General features: G+C 39.3%; 1 protein-coding gene across 1 annotated transcript in view; it reads left to right on the top strand.

Moving 5' to 3' along the window:
* The window catches only part of spen (spen family transcriptional repressor), a 32070-nt gene extending 7240 nt beyond the window's left edge, over positions 1 to 24830 (top strand). The window contains exons 3-15 of the mRNA XM_081386243.1: positions 165 to 788; positions 8963 to 9123; positions 9305 to 9505; positions 9604 to 9755; positions 9889 to 10014; positions 10203 to 10316; positions 10450 to 10563; positions 10661 to 10761; positions 10855 to 18553; positions 18679 to 19038; positions 19157 to 19351; positions 22522 to 22680; positions 22877 to 24830. Coding sequence (XP_081242369.1) covers positions 165 to 788; positions 8963 to 9123; positions 9305 to 9505; positions 9604 to 9755; positions 9889 to 10014; positions 10203 to 10316; positions 10450 to 10563; positions 10661 to 10761; positions 10855 to 18553; positions 18679 to 19038; positions 19157 to 19351; positions 22522 to 22680; positions 22877 to 23008 — 10138 coding nt within the window. The 3' untranslated portion in view covers positions 23009 to 24830. The remainder of the gene's footprint in view (positions 1 to 164; positions 789 to 8962; positions 9124 to 9304; positions 9506 to 9603; positions 9756 to 9888; positions 10015 to 10202; positions 10317 to 10449; positions 10564 to 10660; positions 10762 to 10854; positions 18554 to 18678; positions 19039 to 19156; positions 19352 to 22521; positions 22681 to 22876) is intronic.
* The last annotated feature ends 1319 nt before the right edge of the window (positions 24831 to 26149 follow it).

Below are 26149 nucleotides of genomic sequence, written 5' to 3'. Positions count from 1 at the left end.
CTGAGACAGCATCTTTCCAACATGCACTTGCAGTCTATGTTTTGATTAAATCACTTCTTCAACGCATGTCACTTGATTCGTATACCTGTCAGGGATGAAAATAACATTCATTTCATTCTTTCCATTTTCCTTTGCCATCCTCCATCCCTTTCCTTGTCATGTAGGGCTGCGGACAGTCGGGAGCGATCTTACGATCACAGTTCCTATGGACACCATGAGCGTAGCAGCAGCAGCAACACCAGTAGTTTCGATCGCCAGCGTCACTATGAGACTGATTATTACAGAGACTCTAGGGACCGGGCCCTCAGTGGAGCCAGCGGGAGTGCCAGTTCTGGCAGTGGCAGCATTGGAGGCGGCTCATCAGCAGCCAGTGTAGGTGTCGCAGGGAGCGTTGCAGGAAGCAGCAGTGCTGCTGGAAGCAGTAGCAGCACTGCCGGAGTGGGAAGTGGCGGCTCGACACCGGGAGGCATTGTCTACTATGGTTCACGAAGCCGGAGCCCTAGTCGTTTTGAGACTACAGAGACTCGCTATGAGCCCCGTGCCCGTGAAGCTTTCACACTCGCCAGTGTGGTCCATCGGGATTTATACAGAGAAGAAAGAGGTAGACGAGGAGATAGGACATACCACCACAGTCGCAGTCGATCGCCACACTCTTCACACAATCCATCACCACAGAGGCTGGCGAGTCAGGCAGCGCGGCCGGCACGCTCCCGCAGTGGCTCAGGATCCCGCAGTCGTTCCTCCAGCTCTGACTCCGTCAGCAGCACCAGCAGTAGTGGCAGTGGCAGGTAAGTGCTGTGATGCATCTTGGTGCATCCCATTAGCATATCTATGGCAGTAAATTTGCATGATGAAAAATATTTGTCAGAGCTCAACAACAACAAAAAATTTCATTTTTTTTTTCATAAATTTTCATTTGCCTGCCAATGTTTTCAAAGGCAAAAGAATCATACATTTTAATTTTTTACCAATCTATTTAGGGCCCAAGCACAGATGGTGCGAGGACCCTCTTGGAATTGCTCTGTTTATTTTTTATACACTTTTTATAATAATATTAAAGAAGTAATTTTTCATTAAATGCAAACCTTTATGGACACACTGAAGTTCGAGTTGCCATTGGCTAGAAGTAGGGGCGTTGAAATTAATCGTTGCGATTAAACCCCAATGCGGACATGGACGATTCTGCATCGATGCAGTAATAGACCATAATCGACCATAAAAGACCAGAAGTGCGCGTGAGTGTGTGTGCGTGCATACGTGCGAGGCCGCGAGCGAGTGCGTGTGTGTGTTCACCCGAGTGTGTGTGTGTGTATACGAGGCTGCTTTTGTGAGGTGAGCGTAAGTCGATTGCGAGTGTGTGTGAGCGTTATTGTAATTTAAGTACACCTGACAGTTTCATGCGCTCTTAGTATTTACTAGTGTTTGTTCTAAATGGTCCTGTCATCCGCTGTTTAGATTCAAGTTGTGTTTGATGTTTGCTACATTCAGGAAGTGTATTTTCTTGGAGCAGATAAAATAAAAAGGGAGTTCATATAGCTATCTGAGTGCTTGTATTCATTGACGAAAATGTAGGCATGTGCAGTAATATTGAAAAGTGAGGATACAACGCATCTTGATGCATCGTGATATCGAATTGAATCGGTGACATTATAATCGTAATCAAATTGAATCATGAGACCAGTGAACACCCCTATTGGCTAGGAATTATTTTTATTTTACTCGCAGATTTTTTACATGGAATGCAAGAACAATGCAAATTAAAAAATTCTACATAAATATAATATACATTTCAAACACTATTGAAGACAAGTAAAAAGTCTGTAATAATATAAGAACAAATTATCAAACTACAAGCAATAGCACAAATAAACACAATAGAACAAAGACACAAATGAAATAAACAGGTTTTTCAGGTAAATCTAACACTACTTGGATACAGATTAGGTAGATACGTTCACTTAAAGGGGAATCGGATGCCCATTTTCCACAAGTTGGAATGATTCTTTAGGGTCTTTGTATAAAGTTTGTAACTAATGGCGCTTTTCCACTCCACAGTACCGGCTCGGCTCAGCTCGACTCGACTCGGCTTTGTTTGGTTTTCCACTGTGTAAAAGTTGTACCTGTACCTGCTTCCAGGTACTTTTTTTCGTACCACCTCCGGCGAGGTTCTAAGCGAGCTGAGGCAATACTAAAATGTGACGTGAAAACACGGCAGACTGCTGATTGGTCAGAGAGAATCGTCACTATTTACTGCGTCATCATTGCACACGCCAGACGGAGTGTCCTGAATAAAAAACAACAAAAACAAAATCATCCAAAAACAGCATACACTCGATTTCCTCCATTGTCCTGTGTGTGTGGCAGCGGGTGTGTCTCGCGTAGAAGATTAAGTCACGGCAGTTTCCTGCGGCGTAGCTATGATGACCAGGTACTATTGTGGAGGGTACTATCTGCAATGGAAAACGGAGCGAAAGCTAGCCGAGTTGAGCTGGTACTGGTAATGGAAAAGCGCCAATACTTTGGTTAAAATTCTTCAATGGTTGTGTAAAATAACACCCTTTTTACCTCTTCAAACAGCTCTGTTCACAGCGACCCTTTTCGGTGCATGTCTCTTTAAATGATAATGAGCAACTGCTTACCCCACCCCTCTCTTCCATGGGGTGTGTCTACACAAGACACTTAAAGTGCTGCCTTGGTAATCTGCCTCGCAGAAAGTATACAAATGGCTGAGGGAGGAAATATGCTAATACGGGACAGTTCGCCAGTGGTCGTGGGCGGAGTATGGGCGGAGAATGAGCAATATGACATCATATTGCTCAGAAAATCCAAACGGCTTGATTATTGAGAGTGTTTAGGCTTTTTGAGGATTAAAAAAAAAGTGAATGGATTTTTTTTTGTCCACACAAAGACAAAGACACATTTATATGCAAACACCATTTAAAAGTGAATTTTGCATATTATGACCCCTTTAAGACATAACCAACTATGTTTACTTGGATACTTGCCAAGACACGCATTTTGACATAATTTTGTGTAAAATGACCTGTTCAAGCACAAGAAGAAGTGAAACTGAGCTCAATTCAGTAGGCCTAATTGCGTGCTGTCAGATGCTCGCTTCGGATGTACGAGTTATTTTCGAGTCTTCTTGGACTTGAATATTTCAATTGGCAAGGCTTAAAAACATGTGCAAATGATATGCAGCACATCAGCACTGATCGGGACAGTGTCCATTCTTTTCACGCGGTATGTGTAAGCCTCCCTCTTTCTCACGTTGAGTGCACATATATGTGAGAGAGTGTGACACAGGGTGCTCTCAGCCAAGTGACGGTTCGTAAAGCTCAGCAGGCAATAGTATTATGATCTGCGCTAAACGTATTTTTTGGCTCTTACTCAATCACAAGCAATTTTTTTTTTTGTTGCCCAGCGTGAAATTTGGTCGCATATGCGAGTGATTTAGTTGCATTGTAGAGGGCTAAAATGTTATGCTACATAAATTCATGAACACAATTTGCTGGAAAACGATGGCATATGATGTAAAACATTGTTTTGTAGTTTACATTATAAATGATGCTTTAAAGACTATCACAAGTCATTTTTGTAATTTCCACAAAACCTGATCTGTTAGCCAGCTAGATAACATCTGTCTGACGAATCAGCAGAATTTGCAACAGCAATGTAGATTACATCACGGAAAATCAAACATTTAAGTTTGCAAGGCATAAAATGGATGTAAAATTATCAAAGAATGTAACATTTCAGTGGCAAGGCCAAGTTCCGTAAACTGGCCCAAAATTCCCTCATGTGGGTCATCTTTATTATTGAGCCTTGTTTCTTTTGAAGATTATGCACTAAATTCTTCAGTGAGTACAGTGTGCATTTTCAATGTTAAAATACTTTGTCCTAAATTAATATGCCTAGACAAGAAAGCAATTCATATGTTGTGGCTCCATGGCACTATCAAACATAGTTTTTTCATTTGTTTGCACATCTCGTTTAAGCATCTCAACTTTGGCTTAAACCAACAGCGTGAGTTTGAGTCAGGACTATTTGCTTGGTTGATGTAGGTCTGAGAAATCTGTTTGGAAAGTGGGACAGAAATGACATTACTTAGTCATTCAGTCATTCTTCTGTTGTCATTCAGCTTTCATCATTATTTATCACCCAGTCAGGCTTTTCAGTTTTTTTTTTTTTTTTTTTTTTTTTTTATAAATATGCTTGTCTGACTTGTTGTCTAGCTTTTGTATTACATTTTCACAGGATGATTGACGCTACAGTACTTCTAAAAAGAAACCAATGAGGTTTTTAAATGGCTTTTCTGTCACTTGAATTGAATAATATTGTTCTGTTGATCACAAAAAACACTTTTTATGAAATGCGGTCCTGGAGTGCCGCTGTCCTGCAGAGTTAAGCTCCAACCCTGATTTAAAAAAATACTCACCTCTCTGTAGCTTTAGCAGAAATGGTCTTAGGGAGATACGGGGGTCCAAGGCTCTACCATTGGAGAAAAGTCTAACAGCTAACTTGGATCACGTGTGCTTTGATAACCAATCACATTACAGCCTTGACCCCATTGAATTTTGTTTAGAGCTGTGCGACATTCAATCACTGTTTGTGGTTACCATAGAAATGAATGAGATAGGATGTAAACGGAATCATACCTGTCGTGCAATTGTCCATGATTTCTCTTATAAAACAGCATTTTTTCAGTGTAAACTCTAAAAATAGATCAATCTAATATTAATGTTTAATTTGATGACTCAAATTCTTAATTATTGATTACTAACTTTTTATTTACCTTTAACCCCTTTTGTTTTACTACATTGATTGAGTACATTGTGTTGTACTTCAATCAATTGAACTTGAAACCCCTCAACCACACAGATTATATCTTCTTAACTATTTGTGTATGGTTTAGCCTAAATATTTATAACTAGTGCAGCCATTTGGATTATGGATAATTGGATAATTATTTTAGATTTTGTTTTGGGGGGTTTTGTTTATCTGAGCCATTCCTGCTGATTGAATGCTGTAAACTGCAACACAACTTGATAAAGTCGAAGAGAGGCAATCATTTTTATGGGAACTGTATTTTCTCTCATTCCTGACCAAGTTGCAGATTTGGCTTCGAGCACTTTGAGTCGGCATATTGGGATGCCCTGGAGCAGATGCGCGTGTAGGCTTTAACAGCGCTGACCAAGAGCCGCTTTTCCACTGTTGGGCCGAACGGTTCTCATTGCATAAACGTTCCATTCCGCGCCGATCCGGGCCAGCTGGTATGATTGCGGTTTCATTTTCCATCGTGGGGCTGAGAGCGGTTGCTCTTTGGAATGTAATATAAACGCGTCAGTTGTTGCCTTGGTAAAGGTTTACTGATGATATGAGATGTAAATAGCGTAAATGTACTAAAATAATAGTACATTTCTTCACTCAAATTGCGTGCTTAAGCTACAGAGAAAAAGTGGTTGCCAAGCAACAGACAAGTGACAAATCCTGAATGGCGACGTCACTTCACGGATTCTACCAGCTTGCTAACTGTGCTGAGAATTCCGGGCCGAGAACGGTGTGTAATCGTGCGCCGTACCAGGCACCAGTGGAGACACAACTGGAACCATCCCTAACCATTCTAAGAACCGCTTGGCCCGACGGTGGTAAAGCGGCTAAGCTTTGCCCCCAGCAGGTTTTAGATTATAACTTTATCTTTGTGGGATTCTCTTTTTATCCTTGAATTGTAAAGGTGACCTATAATGCAAAAATCAAAAAGTGTTTGAACTGATGTGTGTCCACAGTGTTTGTAAACAACCAGCCTATAATGGTAAAAATCCACCCACTCCTTTTTTTTTTTTTTTTTAAACAATCCCCAGTCTCTCCAAACGAGCGGTTCCAAATTTTCCCTACTCTTAGGTGAGCCCATGATGATCTGTCCTCTTAGCATATACACCACCCTGAGTGAGCCGCAGCAGTCCGCCATTTTTGTTTCCTCTCTTTTGCAGCTGGCGATGTAGTCTGCACCAAAAAAAACATCACAAATATTCTGTTATTGGATGTACCAACAAACATAAGAGTCTCCATAGACTCCCGGCATCTGAGCCACTGAGGACACTGTGGTTGAATTTAATTTATGTAGGAAATGTGGCAAAGAAAGTTGTTAAAGTGTTTTATATTTGGACAAATCATTTTATGCCGGACTACTTCACAAACAAAGGTCAGTTCAACACTGGATTTGCACAAAAGTTGTTTCTGAAAGATTTGTAGATTAACATGAATTTACATGCTAGTCAATGAGTTGAATCAACTCCGCAACAACTTCATAAATTTATCCACTAATCATTCAGAAACGTCCAGTTGCATTCTAAAAGTCTCTCCATCAGGCTGAACTTTTTGGCTGCGTGACATTCTCAAGTTTTACTGTTGACAACAAAGGCCCCGCCCTCTTCTGGAAAGGGGGCTGGGAGCAGTAGCTCATTTGCATTTAAAGGGACACACACAAAAACAATGTGTTTTTGCTTATGCCCAAATAGGGGCAAATTTGACAAGCTATAATGATCTGTGGGGTATTTTGAGCTGAAACTTCACAGACACAATCTGGGGACACCAGATACTATATTAAATCTTGTGAAAAGGGGCATAACAGGTCCCCTTTATAATGTAGAGCTCTCTGAAATGTTTCAGCACAAAGAGTTGTTGTGACTAATATATCAAAGGGAATGCATTTAGTTTTTGTCTTTGCCTTTGTGTTATGTAAATGTATTAATACAATAATGAATCCAATACAATTTTTAAATGTTTGGTCCAAAAAATCTTGGTTGTTGTAAAAATGTACGTCATAAAAGCAGCCTTGTGAATCGTTTGCATGTTATCACCAAGCAGGTGGGTAAAGTTCGTAAATTTCTTGGCCTACCCCTCTGTGTTATAGACATGCATATCCAGGAAGTATGTCTGTTGAAATAGTGACAAACATGTAGATGCTGTGCAAAGTAAATCATTTCCAGCTATTGGAAGTAATTGGAAACCATGTTTTTAACAACAATGACATCATACTTGAGTGTTCCAAATGTCAAGAAAGGTGTCCATATCATTTTAAGTATTTTTAGCTGCACTGTTTACCAATGACAAGCCCAATGTTAAAGGGTCATGAAGATCTAAAGGCCTGTTCACACCGAGACAAATTTTTTGTGTGATAAACATTTTAATTTGAAATAATTTCAGACCAACACAAACAATTACATGCTTTCATATCGACAGATTTTTTCAAAGCGACAGTAAATAGGAGAAGATGGAATCCAGAACCTTTACTGTTCACTATTTGGTGTTGTTTGATAAACACCATCGTGAATACCAAAATCTGAAAGGCTGTTTGACTTCCTTTCTTCTTCATGACAAGCAAGTGTCAGAAATGGAAAGTTGCGTACCACAGCCCTTGTGTATCACTGTACCTTTTGTTATTTCTTTTCCTTTGGTCTGTACAGACAAATCACATATGAGTTTTTGTGCCGAACATATGTCTTGACTCTTGATGTCAGAAAACCTTAAAATATTAGATGTTAAGATGTTGACTGACCTAGTTGACGCTGCGTACTTTCACCCTTTGATGCTGACTGGGCTAGACTAGCTACAGGCATTGGGTCGGGCAGACATCAATGACTGATATTTCAGAAAACTGTGTGTTCAAGATCCATTTTGATTTACAGTTGGCCTGTGTCTTTAGGACATCACTACAGACTTTCATTTGTAATGAGATGTGGGAAAATTAGTAGAGATTGGTGCAGCCAAAGCAATTAATATAAATATCCAATTTTTAACAAGTGTTGTTTGTTGAGATTTTTCTAAGCATGCACCATAAAACCATTTTGTGTCATTTTTCTGCAAATTATAGGGTGGGCATCCATAGGAATTAAGTGCTGTCATATATTTATTTTTGTTTTGTTTTAGAAACTCAAATTCATGTGACTTAAATGGTTTGATTGTTTGTTAACAAACATTTTGAGGGTGCCTTTTTAAACCAGTGTACTTGTATAATTCAGTTTTTATGACATTCATGACATTTGTAAAACAAAACAAAACAAAATTATTTAAACCTTCCTTTTTTCCCTTTTTTTTTGAATGCAGAGTTTGTTCTCTAAATAAGGGCCAAAAAAAACAAAAATGAAGCGTATTGCTTTCCTATATGCTATGTGTATTGTATGCGTTTTGAGGAGAAAAGGCTGTAGGGGAATTTTAAGAAACAACAGCTGATGTATTTTCACACTGCCCACTTGAACTCCCCCCACCCCCGTGAGATCCAGTTGGAACTGGAAATTTCTAGCCACTGCTGGATCCCTGCCCACTCCCACAGGCCAGCCCCTATCAGCCGCACTTCTGAGAGGGAGAGTGAGAGGGAGTGAGAAAAGAGGGCAGTGCAAAGATGTAAACAGACAAAGGGAAAGCCATGTATAAATAGTGGGGAAAGAAGTATCCACTGTAATGTCAAAATGTCAGGTTTAGGCAGTCAAGGTAGTATCTGAAACGTATTAAGTGTAATGAAAGAAAGATGAATTTGCAAATACGTGTATTTATTTATTATTATTATTATTATGATGATGATGATTAATAACTATATACTTGAGTGGTTGGTTCTTTTTGTTCAAGCAAATGTTTTTTTTTTTTTTTATTAAATTATTGTTTGTAGTTTTAGCTTTTTATGCAATCATTGTTTGCTTGCACAGTTGTTTTGCTCTCGTCAGTGGCAATTTGATGAGATTAAGAGAAATAAAGGAGTGTCACAGTTGTTTCACTATTTGAAACTTGGATAAGCTAGAGTGTTGTAGATATTTTCAGTCACTGACAGACAGTTTCTTTTTTCTTTTTTTGTTGTTGTTGTTGCACTAGTGCCCCTCTGAGGTGGGAAAATAAACTGCATGAAAAACTGGGAATTTGTAAATTCCCTTAAAGGAACCATTCTGAGCATGTTTGTGTTCTTTTACAGTAGTGATTCCAGCAGTAGCTCCAGTGATCGATCTCCAGCTCGATCTGTTCAGTCAGCAGCTGTACCTGCCCCTTCTGCTCAACCTCTACCTTCACTGGACAAAGATGAACCTCGCAAAAGTTTTGGTATCAAAGTGCAGAACCTCCCTGTGCGCTCAACAGGTGAGGCTTTTATGAGTTTGTCAAATTAAGTAAAATGAAGACATGCAACTTTTCAAAAGCAAAGCAAAAACTGTATTGCCCAACAAATTTAAGGATTATTTTGCAACATGCTTTGGTGAGACAGTGTTACTAAGCAGTACTAAGAGTATTAATATAATTATGCTCTTTCTGTCAATTTTAGATACAAGCCTGAAGGACGGCCTTTTCCATGAATTTAAGAAACATGGCAAAGTCACATCAGTTCAGATCCATGGTGCCTCTGAGGAACGATATGGATTAGTGTTTTTTCGCCAGCAAGAAGACCAAGAAAAAGCTCTAAGTGCATCTAAAGGGAAGCTGTTTTTTGGCATGCAAATTGATGTCACTGCTTGGCATGGCCCAGGTTGGTTTCTTGCATTTAGTGCACAATTCTTTGTTGTTATTAAAAGGTTTAATAGTAGCATTGGGCCTAACGTTGTTCTCTAATCTGTCGCTGAATAGAAACCGAGAGTGAGAATGAGTTCCGGCCTTTGGATGAACGTATTGATGAGTTTCACCCCAAAGCTACAAGGACATTATTCATAGGAAATCTAGAGAAAACCACAACCTATCATGACCTGCTGAATATATTTCAGCGTTTCGGAGAGATTGTTGTAAGCAGCATTTTGAAAATGTGTTTTAAAAATTGTGCAAGTTTAAAAAAAATATATTGTTGACTGTATTGTCAACACTGCTTATGTATGTACTGTTTTCTTTTTTTTTTTTTTTTTTTTTTTTTTAAACCAGGATATCGATATAAAAAAGGTAAATGGTTCCCCACAATATGCCTTTCTTCAGTATTGTGACATAGCAAGTGTCTGCAAAGCAATTAAGAAAATGGATGGTGAATACCTTGGTAACAACAGGTTAAAGGTGAGGATGGGATCAGACTAATCAAGTGATTCAAAATGTGGTTGTCTAAAGTTAATTTTTTTGCTACGTACAATTAACAGACAATCTTCATTTAGTAGAATATTTTTAGACAATTCTACTCATTAGAACTAAAACCAATAGATTACACAGGACATATTGGTTGACTAAATGGGTTTTCTTTCCTGCAGCTTGGTTTTGGCAAGAGTATGCCTACTACATGTGTATGGTTGGACGGCTTGTCCTCCAGTATTACCGAACAGTATCTAACAAGGCACTTTTGTCGTTACGGACATGTTGTAAAGGTATTCATCCTGTGCATGATTTAAAGTTTCTGTATTTTTCTTAAACTCATGTTCTGTACTCAATTTCAATAGAATAAATCCATTAAAATTTGATGTTTACTTGATTTCTATATATTACATTTTTCTTTTTTAGGTTGTGTTTGACCGACTGAAAGGAATGGCCCTTATCTTATATAATAATATAGAGTATGCGCAGGCCGCTGTCAAGGAAACAAAGGGTTGGAAAATTGGAGGAAATAAAATAAAGGTCTGTATTATAATATGAATTTTACCACTGCACTTGAGAGTGACTTAACAAACTCACTAATTGTTTGTCTAGCATTGATAATTAAATTTGTTTGTAGGTTGACTTTGCCAACCAGGAAAGCCAGATGGCTTTCTACCGTTCAATGCAGGCATCTGGACAAGACATAAGAGATTTCTATGAAATCATATCTGAACGAAGGTGAGATGTTGTATGTTAACACCTCTTTCATTGTGTAGAATCAAGGTGCCTTTATATCCTTTTATATTTAATCATTTATTTATTTTTTTGCAGAGATGAGCGCCGGCCGCCATATCATGAGTTCACAGCTGAGCGGGCATACTATGAGAATGTGCGTACCCCAGGTTCCTACACAGAGGATCCACGCCGAAAATATCCTGCCAGAAGTCGAGAGTTTTATTCAGAATGGGATCCTTACCAGGGAGATTACTATGATCCACGATACTATGATGACCCCCGTGAATACAGGGATTATAGAGACCCATATGAGCAGGATATTCGAAAATACAGCTACTTACAAAGAGAACGTGAGAGGGAAAGAGAGAGGTTTGAAACGGATCATGAACGCGACCATGGTCGACGGACAATTGAACACAATCAAAGCCCATCCCATCCACGTCGTCCCGCTAGCCCTGCTGCCTCCCCATCCCTTTCTGAACGTCCTCCCAGTGACTCTGAACATCATGTTTACAGCCGCTCATCTGAGCGAAGTGGCAGCTGCAGCTCACTTTCTCCACCACGATTTGAAAAGCCAGATAAAATTCGTTTGGAGAGGCACAATAGGAGTGATAAATCAGAGAAAGACAAATCAGTCTTTGAGGCAGATCGTGGAAATGTAGGAGAAAAAGAAAGACGTGCTGGACGTAAGGAAAAAGGAGACAAGGACAGGACTGAGAAGCAGAAGTTGAGGAAATCAAAACTTGCATCACCCACTGTTCAATCATCGGAGACAGACCTTGAACTTGACAGGGACACTAGCCCAGAAGCTAGCTTAACTTTGCGAGGTAAAGCCAGTAAATCATTTGTCAAAGACTACTCTGGAAAAGGAAAACTTGATCTGCCACCTTGTGTTGTACAGCTGACAAGAGTAAAGGAGAAGGAAGGGAAATTAATAGATAGTATCCTCAGTGAGAAACAAAAAACAAAGGTTGGGAGTGATCCTGTTCGGTTTCCAACCACCCCACCCTCAGTTGATCACAAGAGTATGCCTTTCCGCATAGACACTCAGGCTAGAGATTTCTTTAAGCATGGAAAACATCTCAAGGAAAAGGGCTTGGCTAGTCAAGTTGAGGTTGTGGATAAAGAGGGCAAGGTGAAAAACAAAAAATACTTCAAAACTGATCTTCAGTTTGACACTAGCTCTTCTGTGGATGCTGACCGATTGGCTGCACGAAAGAGGCGCTTTGAAGAAACATCTGGAAAGGCTGATAATTTGAGGAGGATAAGTCAGGAGGAGGATGAAGGCAAGTTAAGGAGATTTATTGATGAACCTTTGCTGAAAGACATTGATTTTGATAAAAAGTTGCTAAGAAAAGAAGCACACAAGAGAGAACAAAAAATGAAGCCAGAGAGGATGGTTACTGTTAGTACTCTAAACGAAGAGCTAGACACTGTAATGTCAGTAGGCCTCAGTCTAGACCTTCAGGCCCGACTTGGTGAACCAATTGAGGAGGCATTAGATTCCTTTGATAGTCTTGATCAAAAGATAGGTTCTTTTGGAGTTAATAGTCAACCAAGTTTCGGTCTTGCTGTCTCTGATGATGGAAGTGTAGATATGGAATTTGCTAGAGACCAAGAACAGCAGCACTTAACTAGCTACAACGTACTCTCCTCAAGGCTGGAAAGAGATTCTGAAAGTAAGGAAAGTTTGGTCTCGGACATTGATCACTCGCAGAGTTGCAGAAAACAAATGGAGCAGAACCGTCGTCTACAGCAACAATTGCTAGACTGTGATAAATCTGATAAAACTGAAAGCACACCCAGCACTGATGCAGAAGACTTTGAGCATCGAAGTCTTGTGCATGAACTAGGAAAACCACCTCAAGATGTAACTGGCGATTCACCACCCACTAAGCGAAAGAAGTTAGGAGCAGTTGAATTTGATTTTGGCACTAAAAGAGAGCGAGATTATCAGAGGTTTAGACGAATAAATGATGAACCTGAAAGGAGACTTGCTTCACTTCCAGGGACACCCTTTTCTGAGGAGGAGACAAATGCATCACAATTGCTGGACAAAGAGCCAGTTTCACCATTGGCAATGGACAAAAATTGCTTGCATTTTGATGTATCAAAATACAATATTGGCAACACAGAGCACCAAGGACTTTTGCCACATGCAGAGATTTTGAAAGTGAAAGCATCAGTGACAGAAGAGGAGTTCTGTTGGGAGAGCAATATTAGGCAGGCCACATTGACAGGAGAAATGAGCTTCCCTACCAGTTTTGTTAAACGAGAAAGTATCCGAAAACGCCCTGAATGTGAATTGGAGCCTGGGGAGGTTCAGTCAGACTCTGATGAAGATAGTGAAAGTAGGCACCTTTCACTAAAGCTAAACCCTTTCAAAAGAGAGCATGAGGAGAAGCATTCAGATGTAAAGTCTTCTGAGTCTCTTGAAAAGAATAAGTTCTATGAATTTGCATTGGATAAGACTATAACGCCGGACACCAAAGCTCTACTCGAGCGTGCTAAGTCACTGTCTTCATCTAGGGAAGAAAACTGGTCTTTCCTTGGTCATGACTCAAAATTCAAAAGCTTTCGAAATAGCACAGACAAGGAGAAGTCTGAACCCACTCCAAGACCTATTCCTTCTTGGTACATGAAAAAAAAGAAAATTCGCTCTGATTCTGATGGAAAGTTAGATGCTAAAAAGGAAGATGCCAAGCCTGACGAACAAGAACGACAAGAGCTCTTTGCTTCACGCTTTCTTCATAGCTCTATCTTTGAACAGGACTCGAGGCGACTTCAACACCTTGAGCGGAAAAATAGCGACCCTGAAGTTAGAGTTTGGAGAGAGAGTATTACAAATGATTCCCATGGGGAACAAGCTGGGGCAGGAGGAACAGACCTCTCTCAAGAACCAAGAGTACTTTTTCATAGCCGCTTCTTAGAACTTCAGCAAAGAGATAAGAACCAACAGCTGCCCATTTCAGAAAGAGTTAGTGTAAATGATCAGATGGAGGAGGAGAAGACACTGGATGAAGAGTTTGGGCCATCCCCCAATGTATCAGAAATTTCCCAAGAGTTGTCAGTAAGTCATAGCCCAGCTACAACATCACCAATGTCTCTCTCTAAAGTTTCAGAGACTTCTGTGCAGCATGATAAGCCAGTTTTGCCCTCTACATTAATAAACCTAGATGGTCGAGCAGTTGTGAATGAGTGGCCTGAAGATGCTCCAAAAGATTATTCTCCATTAATTAACCTAAAGGAGGAGAACACAGCTGTTGCAGTGAGTACTGCACCTCCTGATCCCATGATAAAGGAAGATGTGACTGTCAAAGAACCTAATGAAAAGCTGGGTGAGTCCAAAAGAACTGTAAGCCCAATTGTTGAACAGGATATTGATGTCAAACCTCCTACTCCTGGTGCATCTTTAAGTAACGTTGAGCCAGAATGTGATCAATTTCAGGCATCTACTCCATCGTTTCCAAAGCCCAGTCAAGCTCAGGAGATTGCTGAGCTTTCAGAAATAAAAATGGAACCTGCTAATACTTATCTTCACAAGGTTGCATCCCCACTAGATGTGGAGCTGCCAGACACAGAACCTGAGATTGAACTGGTACAGACACCACGTAAACAACCTAAAAGTAAAAAGGTAAAAACTGTCTCGCCAGCATCAACACCGATCCCTCAAGTTGCTAATGAGAAACCAGCTACACGAAAGAGTGAACGTATTGATAGAGAAAAGCTAAAAAGATCTTCGTCCCCCAGAGGAGACTCCACAAAACTCATTGCCGACTCCAGAAACTCTACGAAATCTCCTGTTCATGCTACAGATTCAGAGCAGGGCCATGAATCAAATACAAACCATGGCAGAACACGACAGCGACGGAATGTACGATCTGTCTATGCAACACCCCTTGAGGATGAAGCTCCACAATCAGGAAAAGAGATTACAGAACCTCCCCGTGTTACCCGTAAGCGCTGTAGTGATAAGGAGGCTGGAACACAGCATATGGTAACCACACTTGGTAGAAGAGGTCGTCCACCCAAGACTCGTAGAAGAGGTGATGAAATGTCTCCAGTTAAGGGAGATCATACCAAAAATTCTGAGAGTGAAGACTCTGAAAATAAAGAGTCAGCATGTAGTGGAGAAATATCAAAAGCAGCAGAGGCATGGCGCTCTCCACGATCTCAAAAAGGGCAGTCTTCACCAATAAGAGCAGGACAAAGCAGAAAAACATTGAAATTGGACAAAGTGCCAGGTAGCCCAGAATCCATTCAGTCAGACAAAGCAGGGGTTGATGTGTCACCTGCCCTCGATCACCAAGCTGAATCCAAAGATGAAACTTCAATGCAAGTTGGACAGTTGTCACAAGAAACCAAACAACATAACATATCTAAAAGAGAAAATGAATTTGCACATTCTGATAAGGATAAAACAACTGATGCCGACATAGAAATCACTCCTGTAGAAAAAACACAGCCATTAGATAAGAAAATCAGGGCATCAAGGCCAACAAGAAACACCAAAACAATGCCTGAAGATAAGCCTGTCAACGTTATCAATCTCACTGTGGATGCAGCTAAGAATGCCCTTCATTCAGGTGAGGACAAAGCTGTAAGTTTAGAAGGGTCTTTGAAAACCAAAGCCCCACAGTTAGTAAAAGAAGAGTCAAACATCCCAGTTTACCACAAAGAGGAAGATGTGCACAGTACTAATGAAAAGGACGAGTCTCTTTCAGAAATGGAGCCTCCTACTGATCCTGTGGCTGCCTTGCTTGCCCGTCAAATGGAACTGGAAAGGGCAGTGGAGAATATTTCAAAACTTACTGATGAACAGCTTCCAGCACCTTACAAAGAACCTTGTACTGAACCACCAACCCTAACACCACCTGTTATAGTACAACCTGCAGATGATACAGAGGTAGAAAAGCCTGCCAATCCAGCAAGTGAAACTGAACTGGCAGCTGCAATTGATTCCATTACTGCTGAGGATATATCTGGTGATGCAGATGGATTCTCTGCTCCAACAACGTACACAGCTCTCCTTCCCACACCAGAGACACTTGTTCTGCCTGTATCAGGTGAGGTTATTGAACCTGAGACAAACTCGACTGTAAAGACTATTGAACAGTCTGAACAAGATAGTGTTAAAGTTTCAGATTCAAAATCTTATCGAACATGTAAAACAGATACTTCATTCACAGAATCTCCATTATCAGAGGTAGCCAAAAAAGGAGGAAGAGCACGGCCAAAAACTCCAAAGAAATCCAGAGGTCGGAAGGTTTCTTTGAACAGAAAATTAGATATGGCTGAGCATGCAGTGCTGGAACCTGAATCCACTACAGTCAAACTTCCAGAGTCTATCCCAGAAGAGATTAAAACTGCCAACCCTAAGGCAGCGACATCAGCAGCTGCAGCAGTTGTAGTCACTGTTGCTGCTGCATGCAAACATGAAGCTACATCTACAGTGATTTTGGACACACCAAAAGAGGCAGAACAGCCTGCTGTCGACCAGCCTGAACCTCAAGAATCTGCCTTCCACTCTGGAAATAACAGTCCTTCTTATTCAAGGACACAGCAGCTATCTCCTGAGCCAGTAGCATCTACCCTTACTTCTACAGCCTGCCTGAATTCACCTACATCCTCTAAGACTCCTCTCTCACCCCCTGAGTGGAACGCCAGGACAGAGGAGAAGGGAATTATCCCTAAACCTAAAGTTAAAGTGTCTTTGTCTACACCAGGAGTTGGGGGACCTCCAGCAAATCCTCCCATGCCTCCTGACACAAAGGCCTCTGATATTGACCCAAGTTCCAGCACATTGCGAAAGATTCTAATGGAACCGAAGTATGTATCTGCTTCAAATAGCAATGCAGTCCCAGGTATGCAGTTCACAACCACATTAGCAGATCCACGGATGTCTAATAATGAAAATTCAGTTGAGGCTGTGCTGCCTTTAAAGACCTCTCTACCTGAAGATAGACCTAGCCCTATAACTCAACTTGTACCTTGTACAGCACCACCACAACCACCTCTTCTGCAACAATGTGGTACTCCACAGATCTTAAAAGAGAAAATGGCTATAACTTCCACCGCTACTTCAGTCATTAGTCGGATCCCTATGCCCTTTGATTTCGAGGACACTCCTCGGATCTCTTTAAGCAACCGTAGCTCTGGAATGTCCATACCGAAGCAGAAGTATTGTACAGGCTTGAATGAAAATAGCAAGTATCATGGACTTAACCCCTCTGAGGATGGCGGAAGTGTTGGGCGCCCGGTTGTTGAAAGCACACATTGTAACACAGGGTCAAGTAGTGGTTTGAGGGTCAATACATCCGAGGGTGTGGTAGTGTTGAGTTATTCTGGACAAAAGACAGAGGGACCACAGCGGATCATTGCTAAAATAAGTCAAATCCCACCAGCCAGTGCAGTTGATATTGAGTTTCAGCAGTCTGTTACAAAATCACAGATAAAACAAGAACCACCATCTCACCCATCTACACCAAAAGGATCACAGACACCTACGCGTTATGGACATGCAGGGGTAGTTTTAGCTGGTCAAACCTTTAGTGCTCAGCCTGTTATTTCCTCGATTAATCAGGAATGTCCTAGCTCTGAAAAATCTGAACCATCCTACCACACTGGTCAACATGGAGGTTCTGTGAAAACCTTCCAACAGTCCACAAGCCATCCTCAACTTCTGAGGTATAGCCAGTCAATTACACAGCAGCAGCATTTTAAGAAAAATGGAGTAACTGAAACCATTTCAATGAAAACTGATATAAAACCATCTCAGAACTTCAATGTTAAACCAGTTTTAAGCCCACACCATCCATCTTTGGTAGGCAATCACATTTTAAGTTCAAGTGCTCCACATGAAAGAGTGGTCTCACAACCCAAGCAAGATTCACATTCTCCAAGGTCGTCAGGCCATTCCACGTCACCCTTTCCAAAAGTTTGCCCTCCTAGCAGCTCTGTTGTTTTGGGACCAGCAGGCCCTATATCCCAGTATGTGTCAAATATACACCATGCTGAGCAATCAGTGATAATGCCCCCTCATAGCGTCACCCAGTCTATGCCCATAGGTCATTTGTCCCAAGGAGATGTCAGAGCCAGTACGGCATCGTTATCTGGAATAGGTTATGGAATCCGTTCAGAAAACCTCTTATCGCCTCGATCTGCACCTCCACAACGTTCCACGACTCCTCAACCTGCAGTGATCAGAGATGTTGTGCTGAAGTCACATGCAGGTTTATCTGGTGGTGGCCAGGTTGAGACAAGCAATGATGATATGCTGAATCTCCCACAAGGACTTCGTAGAGCTTCTGCACCACAGTTACAACCGGAAAGCATAGTAATGCAGCCTGAATTCAAGGGTCTGCATCACAGGGCATTGCGTCTAGACCAGTATACCAGAGATGTGCGTTTACTTGTGCACCAGCATTTAACTGACCATCCAGGTGTTGTAGAAAATCGCCAAACTCGAACACCAGAGACAATGCAGTCATCTTCACACATATCATCTACTTCTTCTAAAGCTTCCCCTGTGGTAAAGAATGCTCCACAAATTGTGAGGGATGCACCAAAAGCAATGGAGCTGAAGATGACACCCTCCCCTCACTCAGACAGCAGGATAATAGGGCACACCCCTGGCTCTGTGATGGTATCTTCTCAAGGAGTTCAATTGATTCATACTGGAAATCCAAACTCCATGTCTGAATACTACAGAGAAATGCGTGGCTTCCATTCTCAGTATCCAAGTCATTCAGTAATTGGAATTAATTTGGCTAATCGTGGAATTGCTGCATCTCAGGTGAGAGTTTGTTTTGTGCTCTACAATTATAATTTATGCAATACAGTTATCAGTTATTTTAGCCATTATATGTATATATGTATATATAAATCTTGTCTTGATTTAAGATGTGCATTCTTCACTAGGTCTCACAAGTTGATCAGTGTCAAAGACAGAAGGTTCCCTCTGTCTCCTCTGTTGAGTCTGTGGGAATGTCACAGACATCTTTTGGTGAATCAAAACTTGACGGTTCTCACATTAGACACCCAAGCTCCATGGATTTGTCTCACATATCACAAGTTCAGAGTGAGACAGGCTCTCCCTCTTACACTTCTCCAGTGAATATAACACCCAAATTGGAGTTGCCTATCACTGTGCAGAAGGGACCTCAAGGACCTATTTCTAACCAGTTGCCACGTCCATCTTCAGCCTCTTCTCAGATGCGATCAGAATTTAAACTTGACCACACAGGACTTCGGTCGGTTGATATGGTGCAGTTGTTAACGGTTTGTAATCTTATTTTACTATTATTTCTATTGATTTTATTTTCATTCCTTCAGAAGTACAATGGATATAATATTTATTTTTGTCAATGTGGTTGTGACTGTTTTTGTCTTTGAGCAGAAATACCCAATTATTTGGCAAGGTCACCTGGCACTTAAGAATGACACTGCAGCAGTACAGCTACACTTTGTGTCTGGTAACAATGTTCTGGCTCACCGTTCACTGCCACCACCAGAAGGAGGTGCCTTTCTTCGCATTGCCCAGAGAATGCGTTTAGAGGTCTCACAACTTGAGGGAGTTGCAAGACGTATGACTGTAAGTATCCTGTCTTATTATATACCTCTTTCTCAAACCATATTAAGGATTTGTCTTAAAGTGCCCCTATTATGCTATTTTAAAGTTTCCTAATGTTGTTTTGGAGTCTCATGTTTGCATGCATCAAAGGTCAAAAAACTGTTTCATGTTCTCATAATATACATTTGCACATCACCACATTTTCAATGATTCTCAAACAACTCGTCAGATGAATCAATCTCTCTAAATCCCTCCTTTCCGCAAGATACTCTAGTCTGATTGGCCAGACAGCTCAGTCTGTTGTGATTGGTCTACCACGTGCAGCACGTGTGTCGAAAACAAAACCGCCCAAATTGCCAAAACAATGTCAGCTCTGCGTGTCCTGAGGCTTCCTACACCGTAAACTAAACACAGTAACGAACAATGACGCCGATTTTACCACATCAATCCTAATGCGAGTCCGATGATGAAACATTGGAAGAACTAGTTATTCAACCCGAACCTCTATCGCAAGGACGACTCGAGCAGGACGTTTCTCAGTGATACACTACTCAGTTTGATGTACATTATGAGATGTTGCAACTGTTATTCCTCACCATCAGCATTAGGGGTGGAACGGTACATGTATTCGTATTGAACCGAAACGGCGGGCGTCACAGTTTGGTGCATGAATAGACACGGAGAATACACGGTATAAAAATAAATAAAACTTGCGTGCAAATTAGTTAGGCTAATGTCATGCGGAACTACTGTTAGATACACGGGTTCTTTAGGGACACCTAATCTGTAGCCCCGCCTTAGCTCTGAAGCTATGTGGCTATAATGAACAGGCTGCGATGTCAAGATTGCAATGCTGGAATATGTTGTGTACGTGTGTGTGTGCGTGTGAGAGAGAGAGGCGCGGGCGCGATCGAACAGTGGCAGCAAAAACGTACTCTGTCATTTTGTTCATACAGGACATCATTCAAACTGCAAAGTGTTTACTTATATTTGTGTACACTTGCAATAAAACACAACATTGTGCTTTTGTCAAACTGTAAACTCTTGTCAAACTGTAACCTACAACTGTCACCCACCCAAAACACACACACACACACACACACACACACACACACACACACACACACACACACACACACACACACACACACACACACACACACACTGTTTAAAAGCAAAAAATATTTATCCAACCCCTTTTAAAAACAGTCTGTGGGTGTGTTTGTGTTTTTAATGGAAGTATTATTTTATACAGAAATAAATTATTTATAATTAAGTTGAGAATAAAGTTAGTGTTAATTAAAATTTTAGGGAAAACAAATATATTGATCTGAAATATAGCAAATTAATTTTAAATTCATTCACATTTGGTACAATTATCAAACATATCTCAAGGTCTTTTTGTCTTTTTTATTAATTTAATTAATAAACTAATTATATAAAACTATTGTCAATGCACTACAAATAAACTGGATCTATACCTTTACTTTATTAATAAAACTTATTTAAAAAATACAAGGCTTAAGACATTTATTTTCCTTTGGTGGTACAGCCTGAGACATGCACAATAAAAAGAAATTGCCTTCTGCATTTTTGTTTTGCTTTTCCCTCCATTGTACCGAACCGTGATGTCTGAACCGAGGTATGAACCGAACCGTGACTTCTGTGTACCGTTCCACCCCTAATCAGCATTTACATTTGAATGTCCATCAAACAAACTGATTATTTAACTTGCACTTGTTTATTTACAGAGTATTTTTCTAATTTATTGCAGTGAACATGTGGAAACTGTATCAATAACAGTGCATTAGCTGAACTCTAGCGTGAATGACTGATGTAACAAACGTTGGTAAAACAAATCTTTCTCCATGCTTAATCTTTCCTCAAAGTAGTGAGAACGACAGACAATCTGCATTAATAGACACAGTTTTAGCTAATAGTGGCCAACAACAACTGAACAGAAGTATTTCAGTAAGACGGTAATAATGTGAGTTAACCAGTTAGCAGGAGACCTACACAATATAAAACTCAAAATTAAAGGAATAGTTCACTTTAAAACGAAAATTCTGTCATCATATACTCACCCTCATGTTGTTTCAAACCTGTATGAATTTCTTTCTTCTGCTGAACAGAAAGGAAGATATTTAGAAGAATATCAGTAACCAGGCAGTTTCTGGGTCCCATTGACTTACATAGTTGGAAAAAATATACTATGAAAGTCAATGGGACCCAGAAACTGTCTGGTTACTGATATTCTTCTAAATATCTTCCTTTCTGTTTTTCGTTTTGCAATCATCATATCAGTGCAACTAAAAATAAACTATATAGCCATAGCCAACACACTATATTATTTATGGGCATGACAATCCAAATGTGTTTTGTGGAGTTCTTAGTTCTTTATGTATTTAATCTAGTTTTCATTTATTTTTTATGTGCCTGTTTTGCAATGGCAGTTATGTTCACGGAAATAAAATAAAGAAAATCTAATATACTTTTTCAGTTATTGCATTTTATAGGCAAGTTTGCTAAAGGGCAATATCATGTTTTTTAATTTATAAAGTTAATTTAATGCATTTAAATTAATAAAAAATAGGCTACAGACTGTAACAGAATGTCATATCATAACTGCTATTTATAATCCTACTATTGATACATTATTTCAAGAAATCCAGTACAAACAGAAATCAGTTAGCCTACTACAGAGAAATGTAATGTCGGAGCGGGATCTGAGAGGGATTTGTTTTACCGGTGAGCATGAGCGTTTTGTGAGTGGAGCGTTTGCTTGGGCTGTGAGCGTCTGAGCGGAGCGCACGCGCATAGCGCAGAATATTGAGCTTCGCTCACATGCTCTGGGTGTAAGTGGGCGGGCAATATGCTAATGTTTCGTCTTGACGTCACAACGAAACGGCTTATGGCTCGTTTGAAACCGATTCATTTCAATGACTCAGTCGACTCTTACTTTTGAAAGACAATAACTTTATATACGGTGCACTTTCAGATTTAAAACTTTGCAGGATGTTTTCATTCTTTTAGAGCTATGTTACATACATGAAAGGTCATTTTCAAAAATTCATAATAGGGGCGCTTTAAATCTAATTTTAAATATATCTATTAAATCAAAGCGAAACAACAAAATCTACTGAAATGTCAGGATAATATTAGGAATTTAAAGGAAAACCTTTTTTTTCAAGGCTGAAAATGAATACTGCCTACTGTTGGCATTGCCTTGTGGATTGGACCAAGAGGATGTCCACAACCAGACCCATGCTCTTAAAACTGGTTTTATCACTTACCTGCAAGCAAAACAAGCTGCTGGAATTATCAATGTCCCGAACCCAGGCTCGAATCAGGTAAGTCCTCTTAAGAACAAAAATTATAATCGTGTGCAAAGTTTTTCCTGAAAGAAAATAGTTTAGCAAGATGCTCATGTCTAACCACACATAAAAGATTAGATTCTTCCATATGTGAAAATAAATAATTTAGCCATCTGCTGACTTAAAATGGGACATTCTATTAACAAATAATTTTCTTTTGTCTTCCTTGTAGCCAGCCTATGTTGTCCAGATTTTCCCTCCTTGTGAGTTTTCTGAGAGCCACTTGTCTCATCTGGCTCCGGACCTTCTCAATAGCATCTCCAGTATCTCTCCCCATCTTATGATTGTCATAGCTTCTGTATAAGAGGGAGATCCCAGCTTCCCATACCAACATGCCAACACCAGCCTTTGAGACTTGCCAGGTTTCTTGTTTTTTTTTTTACTCTGGAAAGCACCTCAATGTCCTTTTTGGCCATGTACTCGCTCTCTTTTTGTTTTTTTTTCACCAGCCTTTTAATCCATTGACTCATTGCCACTTTCGTTTAACTGTGTATCATCTTAAAGTACACAGGGATAAATGGAGCTATCCACAACGATCAATTCTCTGATCATTTTTTCCCTTTTGTTTCATTTGGAGATTTGTATCTATGGTTTTTAAAACACTGAAGATCTTTGGGATTTTTTGGACATGGGAGTTAAGAAATTTTTTATTGATTTTTTTTTTTTTTTTCTTTTTTTTCCTGAAGAATAATCAGACCAATCATTGCACTATGTTATGAAAATCAAAAAAAAGAAAAAAAGAAAAGAAAAAAAAGTTTGTACAAATTTGGTTATTGAAATTGTAATTTTACTTTATTACTTGGACATGCTTCATTCACCAGCCATTTGTGGTAGACTAAAAATGTTATCTAGTCAAAGTAGTTCGATTGAATTGCTTTGACACATTTTATAAAAAAAATTAAAATAATAATGTAATATAAAGCAGTTACTGTTCAGTCATAAGTAAAAAAAAGTTACTTCCATGTTATTTGTAGAAATTGCTCTCAATATAGCCCTTGTTCTTTCCCAAAGGGACAAAATGTTGGATCATTATAAGTTGTACAGTTTACACTTGATGCCTCAATTGGGGATTGTATGTATACTTTTTTCGCTTTCTTAATACTTGCAAAGTGAATCAGGTGAAGGCCTGGTTGTAAATATGATGTATATTTAAAGACTTTCAAAGCAGTCATTAGACACTGCATATGACAAGCATAACCAGATTGACAACCTATTGCCATCAACCGTGAACGTGAACTGTCAGTTACCACTTGAGTATCATTTCATATTTTTGTTTTGTTGATGTTTTTGAAATCAATCCTGTGCCATAATTTTTAATGGAGAAAGCTAAATGAATTGAGATTTATCTAGTTTTATTTTGATACTTGACTTTGTATTTGTCGCTTGATCTTTAAGGCCTGCTTTTACATTGCCTTGTTTTATGCTTTTTGTCCCCTACCTCTATTTCTGTCTTTTTTATTGTCAACTATTGGGGGATCCGAAATGATGATATTGTCCGTAGGACCCCTAAAGTGTTAAATTCTGTTTTCCACTGTTTCTTTCTTGTTTTTGTTTTTTTACATACCTCTGAATGTCCAATAAGAACAGTGCAATGCAAGTGGTAAATATACTTTGTAAAGAGAGAGAGAGAGAGAAGAAAATATGTACAAATCTGTCAGGAGACATGATGGAGACTTGCTTTTTTGGTCTCCTTTCTTCATTGGTGTCTCCTTGAGCCAAGCTGTAAATAATCATTTTCATTTTGTGTGGCTTTTGTTTTCTTTGTCTTTGTTTTTTTTTTTGTTTAATGCCAGGGTCACTATTTTGTTTTGTGAGACAAAACAAAAGTATGTAAAGAAAACCGATGCAGAAAGTAAACCATGAGTCCTAGTTTTGCAGTTTCATTGGGTTACTACAAATTCGCTCATGGCTATTTTGAAGGCACTTACATTTTTGATATACAACTTTAAAATATCAAAATACCAAAAGAAAGAAAACAAAAACAGCTGATCTTAAAATTTTGTCTGATTTATTTTATTTCATCATTTTGAGTGTATTTTGCTGTTCCTCTATGAGGACATTTAAAGATGTAAAATACATTTTGTTTGTTAACACCTCTGCAGATCATTAAATGGTCATTCACTCTGTCTTGTTGGTGTTTGTTTGCTTCACTCTGATCTCCATTCACTATCAACTTTACATTGTAATACTTGCCTATCATGTACAGTTTAGTTCAGATTGGTTATTGCATATTATCAACTTTTTAATCATTTCAATTTTGCATTGTACAAAATGGCAGCCTTTGAAATTTGAAATGAATCAATTCAAGCATAACATTTAGTTTGAGATCAATGGCCTAGTGTTAGTGTCACTTCTAGCCACTTGATGGCAGTGTTGTGATACTGAAAACATGTTCTGTATTTTCATCTAATGGTTTATGATGGGTTTTGGCTACAGTGAACCTGAAAAAAGAGTGAAAGAATATATCCACTCTAAAAAATGCTGGGTTGTTTTAACCCAATGTTGGGTCAAATATGGACTAACCCAACGTTGGGTTAAAAATGCAATTTAAAAATGGACAAACGCAGCTGTTGGGTTACATTTTTAATGTATTTAAATGCAACCCAGCATTTTTTATAGGTTTATTCCTCAGGCACAGCACATTTGATGATGATAAACCTACATTAATTCTCTAAATTAAAACTTTTCAATCTTTAGAAGAACAAATGACATGTAACTGCCATTATAAATAGAGACATCGGAATCGATTTTTATAAAAGTATCATAATATACAAAGTTATAAGGACCCCAAAATGTATCATTCCAACCCTGCATGACTTTTTTCTTTATTTTTATAAAAGAAAATATTTTGAGAAATGCCCTTTTTTGTACACACAATAGAAGTCAGTTTGGTACATTCTTCAAAATATCTTTTGTGCTCTGCTTAGAAAGAAATGTATGCAGGTTTGGAATGACGTGAGGGTGAGTTGATGAAAATCTTTGGTTAAAATATTGTAATTATATATTTAAGTACTGAGTAATATTAATTAACGTGTACTTACTAGGGTTAGGGTAGGATTAGGGTTTGGTTGACGGTTAGTTGAATATAATTATGCATCATTTACTGTTATTACTATGTAACAAGGACACTTTAAAATAAAGTGTTACCCAGTTTTAATTTTGGGGTGAACTATGCCTTTAAGGACATTACGTGTTATTTTCAATGTTTTGCTACTTTCCAAAAAGTGTTTTATTTGCCTGTGTTTTAGCCAACTATGCTTGTATGCAAGATGGTTATAAACATTTAAGAATAAATGTCATTTAGGTATGTGATGAGGGAGGGTGAGCAGGAAAGAGGTATTTTGTATTCTGACCAGCTCTTGGTTTGATTTGGCTGATCCCGTATGAATCAAATTCACAAACCCAACCCGCATTATGTTCCTCCACAGGGAATTCACTGAATTCC

The sequence above is a fragment of the Scardinius erythrophthalmus genome (assembly GCF_964197995.2).
Source record: "Scardinius erythrophthalmus genome assembly, chromosome: 15".
NCBI classification, from domain to species: Eukaryota; Metazoa; Chordata; class Actinopteri; order Cypriniformes; family Leuciscidae; genus Scardinius; species Scardinius erythrophthalmus.
Note: the sequence above shows the minus strand (reverse complement) of the source record. Positions and strands in the feature narration are given on the sequence as shown.